The sequence below is a fragment of the Pipistrellus kuhlii genome, unplaced genomic scaffold (genome assembly GCF_014108245.1).
Source record: "Pipistrellus kuhlii isolate mPipKuh1 unplaced genomic scaffold, mPipKuh1.p scaffold_m20_p_81, whole genome shotgun sequence".
Taxonomy (NCBI): domain Eukaryota; kingdom Metazoa; phylum Chordata; class Mammalia; order Chiroptera; family Vespertilionidae; genus Pipistrellus; species Pipistrellus kuhlii.
This window is the reverse complement of record NW_023425586.1, coordinates 258,208-268,223: the sequence shown is the minus strand read 5'-3', so window position 1 is coordinate 268,223 and position 10,016 is coordinate 258,208. Positions and strand designations below refer to the sequence as shown.

Here is a 10,016-nt window from a genome sequence, read left to right as displayed (position 1 = left end):
AGGCTGGATGACTTCGGTAATTTAGCTCTGTTTCTACAGCCTCCAGGATTGGATGGTTAGTGTCATCACACAGATTATCCCAAATTAGCCAGCTCTTGCTGTTGGAGAGGGAGGAGAGCAGCTCTAAGGCACAGAAGCAGAGAACACAAACAGGGCTATTTTCCCTGGGTTTTGGAGGAAGTGGCTGATCAGAGGCCTAACCTCTGTTTGCAACAAGCAGGGGTCCTTAAAATAAAACGAACTTCCTACTCAATTAGGCTCCCCACTGGGACACACATGTTCAGTGCACACCCAGAGAACAAATATCCCAACTGTTTTTGCAAACAGTTGCAGCTTCCAAGTGACAATAAGTGTTGGACCAGGTGAAGGGACCTCTGCTTTGGACAGCAGTCTTCTCCGTTCCTTCCCTGGACGGTCTAACAGCTGGAGAAGGGCTCACTATAGTCACCCTTAGAATTCACAAATTTTTCAGCACCAACATTCTATTTTCATCTAAGAAACCAAATTTTAAAATAATAATTTTTATATTTTGTAGTTTTAAACTAATAACCAAAGCTTTGATAGACTGCATGTGATGATTAGCCAGTGTTATTCCACACAAAAGTCTGAGGGTTTAGTTAGCCTGTGCAGCTTTACTGAGGAAAAAGTTTCTGTTGGGGTTTTGTTAATCATGAAAATAGGTGCCAGGCCCCATAATTATGGATCCATAAAGGCCTGGAGACCCTGGGTTGTCAATCTATGGCTTATTAGAGAACAAACAGCAGAGACAAGAAACTACAACAGCTAGAACCTACTCATACTGAGAAACCCAGCCATCACTCATACATAGTTGGCATTTGTCGTGTTTATTCATCATCTGGCTATGCTCAGTGGAGTGCACACCTCGGGGAACCTCCCAGCGCTGGGACAGAGGGCTGTGGTCATGGACCGTGCAGGAGGCTTCACTGGAGTTGGGAGGCTGAGGGCTTTCCTTAGTCCCTTCTGCTGATAGGCAAGGAGGAGGGGCTAAGCATCACCATTTCTTGATTCAGTCAGGGCTTTCTCTTTCCTGAACTTCAGCACCTGTAAGAAAGGAAAGCAGCATGAACTGGGCAGCAGCAGCCCTTTATCCACATACTGAGAGAGAATTCCAGAATGGTCCCATCAAACAGGAGAGAAGCGGTTTTCAGTAAATTCATTCGTACATTTACTAAGCATTCACCACAGACCAGGCATGGGGCCCTAAATGTATAAAAATCATTTCCCTGCCAGCAGGAAGCTCACAGTCTAGTAGAGTTTGGGGTGTATGAGTTCAAACATAATATGGAGGGTCACCAGAGAGGTACTGGCCAGTCAGAAGGAGCAATCACTTTCAAATGGAGGAATGTGGGAAGACTTCATCAAAGAGAACGAAGCGGTGGAAATGGAGCAGTGGACATTGTCTTCTAAGTGGGAGGAACAATGAGCCAGTGCTTGCGAGTGATGATCCAAGAACTGGTGAGCACTAAGGATAGGTGTGACGCTGGGAACATGGAAGATGAGGCTAGCATAGGTGTGACCAGATCATGGCAAGCTTTGAATACCAGACTAAAGAATCAGGAGTATCTTTATCTATGACAATAACGCAGCCACACAATGCATATCAGAGCACCGGAAGTCAACACAGGAAGCTGAGTGGGACGTGTACTGGAGGAAGGGTTTATGAGCATGGTGACCATGTACAGGCTGTGCTGGTGCAGAGCTTGGTAATCAGAGCTGTCCATGGTGAGAATCTACAGTTTCTAAATTTCCATTTGAAGCACTGCAATTAAGCTGTTTGTAGTGAGTGTGTAAGTGTCTAGGAAATTTTGGGGTGGTGAGGACGAGGCACATGAAGGGCAAATGAGCCCTTGCTGGTGGCTCAGTTGGAGTGTTGTCCTGTACAACCAAAGGTTGCAGGTTCGATTCCTGGTCAGGACACACCAAGTTTGTGGATCACCAGTTGGGATAGGTACGGGAGGCAACTGATAGTTTTCCTCTCACACTGTTCCTCTATCTTTTAAAAATTAATAAAAACATATCCTCCGGTAAGGATAAAAATAAATAGATAAGAGATTAAATTAGATAGACAGGTAGTCTGGCTGTGGTCCAACCTAGTTGGAAGAAATCCCAGTGAATTTATGTCAATAAGACAGTTTCCCTCATCCTACATAGAGAAAAGGCAAACTAAAAACAGTAGCTACCAAATGAGTCAATTCATTAAAGGTCTGCACTTCAAGTGTCCCCCAGGCCAAACTACCAGTTCAGACTCCACCCCCTTCTGCTCCTGGCCCGTGCAGGGAACAGCCAGTCTCACCTGTTAGTCGTCGTCATCGTCGTCCTCTGGGACGAAGATGTCATGCTCCTCAAGCAGAGCGGCAAAGTTCTTGCTAATGAGCGTCCCCACGTAGAGGAAGGGGATCACAATGGAGAACACCCGGAGAAGGCCGAAGGACATCTGCGGGGGGGTCAGAGCGGTGGCTGTGAGCGCCAGGGCCCACTGTGCCAGGTGCAGAGGCCTGCCCTCCCATGGTCACTCCCTCCTATGGACTCCAGCCCCATCTTAAACTTGATTGTAAAGTCGTTGGGAAAACTCAGAGCGAAAATTATAAGAAGAGGTAAGTGATTTTATGGCCATCAAAGTGGATACCAGAAAGGAAAGATAAAGGTATTCTAGACATCTGAAAACTGGAGCCCATGCCCTGGCTGGTGGCTCTGGCGGCGTCTGTATACTGAAATGTTGCAGGTGGGATTCCCAGCCGGGGCATCTACAGAAGGCAACCAATCTATGTTACCTCTCACATCGATGTTTCTCTCTCTCTACTCCTTCCCCCTCTCTAAAATCAATAAGTATGTCCTGGGTGAGGATTAAAAAATAAAATAAAGCTCAGCCAGTGTGGCTCAGTGGTTGAGCTTCAACCTATGAACACATGCCAAGGCACATGCCAGAGTTGTGGGCTTGATCCTCAGTGGGGGGAGGAGGATGCAGAAGGCAGCTGATCAATGATTCTCTCTCATCATTGGTATTTCTCTTTTCCTCTCCCTTCCTCTGAAATCAATAAAAACATGATTCAAAATAAAATAAAAATTGGAGCACAATATGGTCATTATTTGCAGATACTTAGAGAAACAGGTGAGAAAGTACTAAGAGGGCTAGACTCTGGAAGTAAAGTTCAGTTTTACTTGAAGACACTATATACATGAAAATGGATTATAAAAAGATGTACACAAAAAAGATATTCTTTAGAGTTCTTGAAATAACAGGTTTCCTAATGGCAAATTTTATTTCACCAAATTAAAATTTAGAAACAGTTGTTTTGAAAAGTGAGCATGTTTTTTACACTGAAAGTCTAACTTTTTAAATGGACTGGGTTGTTTCGTAAAATCTCAACATTTTCTCTTGTATTTTCCAATGGGGTTTCAAACATTTTTCAGATATGTCTTTTTATAAGGCATCTCTTCCCCTACGCGCACCCTGCACTTCTTGCGTCTGGCTATGAAACAGCTGGGAACTCACCTGTCTGTGTGAACTAGCACAGGCCGGCCTAGCTTTTAAGAATTTTTGTTTTGAAATCCCCACACGGTTTGGGGAGTCAAAAAGCCAACTTGTTTTGTATAAGGCGTGTTTATATTTTACTTAGAAAGCCCGGGGTGTTGACATGTGAAGGCATTCAGTGACGGAAAAAATAGGACCTGGTGGAGGCTATACTAGCAGGAAACCAGTGTCCAGGACCAAACTCAGCTGCTAGCTTTGGACACCATTCTGTCCGCCCCCGTCCCAGCGCCTCCGTCCCAGCCCTTCTTCACCTGTAAGCACATCGACGGTAATAATCCCCTGCACACCCCTCAGGACTTCAAATCACATGACTTAAGTACTAAGTCAAAACTCATAAAAAAGGTAAGTCCCGTCCCACCTACACTTCACTTACAAAGTCCTTTCATAATTCGTTATATGATCCCATCAACTCTGAGGTAGGGCAGAGAGGTTACAGGATTTGTTTACATTGGACTCATAAAGTCGGGTCTTCTGGCACCAGAGGTGGATCTAGACACCGCGCTCCTAAAGATAGTACAAAATGCTCTCAGTTTTCTTCAGTCTCTATAAACACCCCGCTTAGCACTGGGACCCAACCCCACTTCTCACCAGTCAAAATTAGCGCATTAGCGCAAAACTGCCCTTGATCCGACTTCCGGATTCAGACGGCCGTTTGATTGGCCACTGCTCCTATCAATCAAAGCCGACCCGCACACATTTCCCACTGCGATTGGCCTCGGCACCTTTGCCCCGCCTCCAGGCAGACACTCACTTTCACCGGCTTGGGCAAAATGGCGCCGCTGCGAGTAACGATGACTGACCTCGACGATACCAGGCTCCGACCTGAGCCGCCCCGTCCGGCGGAGATAGCTCCATCCTTCTTCAAGCTCAGTCCTCTCCGCAGAGCCCCAGATTGGCCAGATGCCAATACCAGCCAGCGAGCCGCTCCGGACGCCATCCCCGGCACCCGGACCCTAGCGGCTGGCCCCGGCGACGCCCTCCGAAAGAAGGCTGCCTCAATCCTCGCGAGGCTTCCGGAGCCGCCGAGAGGCCGGCCTCGCCGTCGCGCAGTGCGCCCAGTCCCAGCGGCGGTGGGAGGGAGGCCTTTGCGCCGGGCCAGCCCGACGTCGTGACGTCACGAGGGCGCCGCCGACGCCCAGGCGGTGGGGCGGGCCGCTAGTTAGGGTCGGTGGGGGGGCTCGTCAGGTTTTTTCAGTTTCGCTCCCCGGACAACTTGGCGGAGCACCCTCCGGTGGTTGCTGAAATAAACTTGAGTAAACGAAGAGCGGAGTAAAGAACGTAGTGTTTTAATCGTACAAAAGTTACTGTAACAATAAGGAAGAGAGAGGCCTGGAATGTCTATGTAAACAAGGTTGTGGAGCTTCCGTTTAGGGCTGAGAAGGCGCCCCTCCTCGTGGAAAAGTAGTCCGGCAGGAGCAGGTCTGGCCCCCGGGCCGCATCTCAGCCTCCCGGCCTTTACCCTAAGGCACTGACCCTCAGCCTCCAGGCCCATGGTTCCCAGCGTGGGGCACATTTTGATTTTTAAAGGGGGAATTCGAGAGTCATGATCAGTGAATTTTGTGCATTTCTTATGGTTCTAGGGAACTCCTGTACAGTCTATAAATATATATTGCGACATATTTATGTATTTCAGTTCTCTATTATGTCTTAGTAATTTCTTTCATTATGTCTACTGTCCTTAAGAAATTTCTTAATAATTTCTTTCATTATGTCTACTCTCCTTTCGTTCTTTTATTTTTTTCTTTCATGATGCCATGTTCTTTGGAAGCCTGTTTAGATCAAGTTAGTGGCCTTTTAGGCTTCCTCCACGTGCATAGGAGTTCACTTTTTCAGTAATAAGAATTCTTTGTCACAGGAGAGGGGGCATCAGGACTTTAGAGGTGCTTAGGTGGGACACGGCCAAGAAAAAGTTGGGAACCACTGCTCTAGGGCTAGCTGGGCCTTGTTCAGGCTGCCGAGGCCCCAGTGATAGAAGCTAAGGGGCAGATGGTGTATTGGGGATGGGGGTGTTTTCTGCGCAGTCTCTGCATCCATGCCCATAGGGCATCAGCCTAGTCAGGCCTCTGGCTCTCTAGAGCCAGCCACTTTGCCTGCCAGAATAATCGAAAAAGAAAACATCTGGCCTGCTAGTGAGAGTGGCAGTGAGAAGGTGTTGGCAGATACCCACTGGGTGACAAGCAGGACTGTGAACAAGTCCTCTTTGGGAGCCAGACAGGAGAGGGTTTATCACGGGGCACCAGCAGTCTTGTGCCCAAGCTCCTAGAATGCCCAGGACTGAGAACCACATAAAACAGGTTTTCTCTGGGGAGCCACACTGCCTGCCCACCTCTTCAGCCTCCCTCTGGGCCGCCCAGGAGCTGGCAGCTGCGTACCGAATGCAGTCAGGGTTTCTGCTGACATAAAAGCTACCAGTCCCTCCTGGGTCAGCATCCAGCACCGCCTGTTGTCAGGAGAGAGAGGACGGGGCCCAGCACTTTCTGAGCAGAGTACCTCCCTCTGTGTTGGCAGGAGGCCTCTCCCCCAAAGGACCCTCCCAGACTGTAGATGGGGCTCACATGCCTCGTCTCCCCACCACTCAGGAGAGCATAGCCCCAGAAACCCCCAGGATGTAATAAATCCACTTTCTCTGATTCTGCCCGTCTGAAGCCAACACTGCAGCCAACGTCTCGTTTTCAAATGCACACAAAACTTCCCATGCTGGGGACTGGCTGAGCCTGGCCTGTAGGCAGGTGATATTCCCTACTTTCTCCGTTTCGTTAACACCCCCTAAGAGAGGGGCAGTCCGCCGCAGTGTCAGGAGACTGGGCACCCTCTGCGACTGCTGAGCAAGCCACCTTTGCTTTCTGAGCCTCTGGAAATGAAGGGGTTACAAGTAATGATGCCTCGGTTCTCTCCAGGTGTGAGGGAGGATCTGAATCCTGGAGAACCTCCTCAAAAAAAGCAACTTTGGAAACGAGTAAACATCAAACTCCTAAAAAAAGAACTGGCCCTGGTGTCCTGACCCGCAGGACTAGGGCAGGACCCAAAGGGTCCGAGTTCAGGGCTCCTCCTGCTGCTGACCTTCGGGCTGGCTCCCCCGGGCCCTCTGCTGCCACCCCCGCCTCAGCTCCAGGATCTCCTGGCCGTACCAGTCGTGCAGGGTAGAGAAGCAAGAGGTCTCAGGGGACACGGGGCTCTGGCCCCTGCCTAGGAGGAGGCTGGCAGGGCCCTGCAACTCACATTCTGCCAAGCCCCGCCCTGCTGGCCTGCTGCCCCCGGCTTCCACCAAGCCCTGAGGGCTGTGCTCCCTGGAGAGGGTGTGGCCGTTCTCCAGGCCCCGAGACCGCTGGCCGGGAGGCTGGGGCTTGCAGGGGCTTGTCACGGCCCTCCAGGAGGAGTGGCGATGCAAGGCCAGGCTCTGGCGGGCATCACGCAGCTGGTTCTCCAGCTCCCGCACCACCAGGCGCATGTAGCCAAAGCTCGCCCGGGACAGCGCCTTCACCCAGGCCTCCTGGGCGGCCGGGCCATCGGCAGCAAGCAGGTAGGGACGCACACCAGGGGCGTTGAAGCAGATGGTGAAGGCAAACTCCTCGGACACCGGAGCCTCGGCCAGTTCCACCGTGCAGCCCTCCAGCACCACCAGCCCCAGCGGGGCCCGGGCCTCTCGAGTCTCGAAGGAGAACAGCAGGTTGCCCTTGAGGACAAACCAGCACCTTCGGCCGGCGCCACTGGGGGTGGGCGGGGTCCCCGGGCCCCCCCAAGTGCGCAGGAAGCCCCTGTGGTCTGCCGGGGAGTTGCTCAGCGCATAGTGGGCCACACTCCTCTCGTTCAGCTTCATGGCGCCATCAGAACTGCGGGCAAGAGAGGCGGCCATGGTCAGGGAGGGAGGTCGCCCGTGTCCCTGCGCGGGGAGTGCTGGCTCCGGGGGAGGCTTGGGCTCAGCCCTGTGGCCTCCACTCCCGGCTGTTTGCTCGAGGCTCTCAGTGGCTTCACCTGGGAAAACAGCTGCCTTCCCCCTCCATCCCCCCCCCCCCGCCTTTCTCTCAAAGGTTATTGTGAGGGTCATGGAAAGCACTGGACGTCAGAGGAGAGAAGGAGGATGTGATCGTATCAGACCGGGAGGTGTGGCAGGCAGGGTTGTGACACAGCTTTTTAAAATCCAAAGGAGCCGGCCCAGCTGAGCGGAAATGGACCCCAGGTCTATTGAAACCATTGTGCTTACACCATCCCCTAACCTGGGGACCCCGTAGTGCCAACCCTGAGGTTAGACCTCTAGGTCATGGGAAACTGAGGCAGGGAGCAGTGAAGGTGAACTGCACACAACCACAGCGCCAGTGGGAGCACAGCGTGGTCCCCTCATTCCCTCACACCTTCCGGGACAAGCCTTGGCCGTGACGCACTTACCAGCAGAGCTTCTAGCGGGAGGCGGGGGCCTCTCTGGTCTGGCCACAAGGCTCAACCACTTGACCACGTGATCTCCAGTGCGCCTGCAAAATAATTCTCAAACCCAGTCAGCCTGTCCTAAAGGATGAGAACTCTTCCAACTTTGGGGCCCCGTAAAGCCACTGCGTCCTCCAGGAAGCTGCCCAGGGCCCTGATAACCCCCTACCGAACCGCCCACCCAGGCCAGGCCCCTGGGAGCAATAACGGGCGGGCTCCTGTGGTCTGGGCCTCCGAGGCTCCGTCACTGTTAGTGCCCTCAGAGCTTCCGTTTTTCCCTCCCAGCTCTCCTCAGTTTACTTGTGGGCTTTAATTTAATCCCCTAATCTGAGGGGCCTGCCTGAGCACGTTATCTAAGCGGCTCCTGGCCACCAGGGTGGTCTGACCCAGCATGGGCCAACCACAGTCCCTTCTTTTCCTTTCCTTCACCCCACAGCCCTCCCTGGGGTTGGCAGTGCTGCCCCAGCCTCGGGGTGCCCAGCCAGGGGCTTGGCTCGGCTCCAGGGAGAAGCCCATACCAGCCTGCCCGGGAAGAATTGCAGTGATGGGAATGCCCAGCGGCCACACAAAGGCCCTCCCGCCCGCAGCCCACATTCCAGCGGGAGACACTGGAAACAAACACAAACAATAATGCATTCATTAAAAATAACGGAATACTAAATTCTGTAAGGACCGGTCACGATGAGGGCTGAGAGAGAAACAAACTGGGTCCTGGGATGGGGGCGGGGGGCGGAGGAGCTGGAGGAGAGAGACGTGGCCGCACTAGGTCCTGGGCCAGCCCCGGGGCGCAGGGAGAGGGTCGGGAACCCGCCCGCCCCGCCGTGTGCCAGGGGGGATGCCCCTAAAACCCGCCCAGGATGGCGAAGCCCGGCCGCACACTGGGAGGGAGGCCGGCGCACGGGCTTCCCGGCTCCTTTATTCGGAGCAGCGGCCGGGAGGCGGCGGCGGAGAGCGGGCAGCGCGGGCAGCGGCCGGGACCTCCCCCGCTCGCCGGGCCCGGCCGCCGCGCTCTCGGTTTCCCGGGGCCAAAGGGGCCGTCCCGCCACGTCCCCGCGGCCACGCCTTCCCGGGCCGCTTCCTCCCGAGCCTGGGCGGGTGGCCGGGTGCTGGGCTGCGGCCGCTCCCCGGGGCGATCCCGGCTCGGACCCTGCGCTCCCGCGGCCGCCGGGGGACCTGCCTGGACGGCTCCAGCTGCTGCCCCCTCCCTGCCCGTCCAGGACTCACCAGATGCCCCTCGATCTTCACGGGGAGAAAACTGAGGCCCGAGAGGCCGAGACCTGCCTGAGCCACAGAGCTGGTCAGGGGCTGGCGGCCTCGAACCCAAGGCCCCGCCTCAGGCCGTCTGTCGTCCTCACACTCATCCACCCCTCACCTCCACCCCCTCCTCCCCGCCCGCCCGAGGGCTCCGAGGCCTCCTCTTCCCACTGCGGTCCCCCTCTCCCTGCCCCGCCCACTTCTCCCTCAGCAAAGCCCAGCCCGGGAGGCCCAGCCGGGAGGCCCAGCCCGGGAGGCCCAGCCGGGAGGCCCAGCCGGGCCCTCCTCTGGGCGGGCTCCTACCCAGCCTGCAAGGCCCGGCTGAGCTTCCTGGCCACGCCACTGGGCCCTGGAGTCACCCCTTCTTTGCTTCGGGGTTTTTCTGGTTCTCCCTGTGACACTCCCAATGGCCTGCAAGCCCCGCGCCACCCCCAGGCCCAACCGGTAGGCCTGTGTTGTGTGTTAGCGAAATATGATTTCAAGTCAATCTACTTGCTTATGGCTTAAGTGAAGTTGTTTTAATCCACGTGCTTATGACCCCCCCAAAAAAGTTGCTTTGATATAAGTTTGAAGTCAGGATGGCCTCGCTGCTGCTGGGCCTGCTGGGGACTTATCCTTAAGGACCTAATAGAAGGGACATTTACTGTAAATACTGAGGAGGTGAGGACTGTTTGAGGGTTCCGGTTTGGGCAAAGCGACACTCTGTAACTTAAAAACTCTCCAAAGCCCTTGGGACATTTGCTCCTACCAGTGACCAAGCCGAGGTGGTGGTGGTGGTGGTGGTGATGGG

General features: G+C 54.2%; 2 protein-coding genes across 2 annotated transcripts; both read right to left on the bottom strand.

The window, feature by feature from the left end:
- Positions 1 to 824: 824 nt before the first annotated feature.
- Positions 825 to 4,490, bottom strand: SMDT1 (single-pass membrane protein with aspartate rich tail 1). Its single transcript, XM_036425513.2, has 3 exons — positions 4,305 to 4,490; positions 2,315 to 2,455; positions 825 to 1,062 (listed from the first exon to the last, which is right to left on the bottom strand). The coding sequence occupies exons 1-2, from the start codon at positions 4,488 to 4,490 to the stop codon at positions 2,318 to 2,320; spliced, it is 324 nt and encodes a 107-aa protein (XP_036281406.1). The 3' UTR covers positions 825 to 1,062; positions 2,315 to 2,317.
- On the bottom strand, positions 4,411 to 9,349 carry PHETA2 (PH domain containing endocytic trafficking adaptor 2). The gene is made up of 3 exons (XM_036425483.2): positions 9,197 to 9,349; positions 7,937 to 8,019; positions 4,411 to 7,383 (listed from the first exon to the last, which is right to left on the bottom strand). The coding sequence occupies exon 3, from the start codon at positions 7,368 to 7,370 to the stop codon at positions 6,591 to 6,593; it is 780 nt and encodes a 259-aa protein (XP_036281376.1). The 5' UTR covers positions 7,371 to 7,383; positions 7,937 to 8,019; positions 9,197 to 9,349; the 3' UTR covers positions 4,411 to 6,590.
- Between the last annotated feature and the right edge of the window lie 667 nt (positions 9,350 to 10,016).

Coding starts and splice junctions, on each gene's coding strand:
- SMDT1 (XM_036425513.2), bottom strand. CDS start 4,490: ATGGCGTCCGGAGCGGCTCGCTGGCTGGTATTGGCATCTGGCCAATCT. Junction 2,456..4,304: donor TTTTGCCCAAGCCGGTGAAA/GTGAGTGTCTGC, acceptor ACCCCCCCGCAG/ATGTCCTTCGGCCTTCTCCG.
- PHETA2 (XM_036425483.2), bottom strand. CDS start 7,370: ATGAAGCTGAACGAGAGGAGTGTGGCCCACTATGCGCTGAGCAACTCC.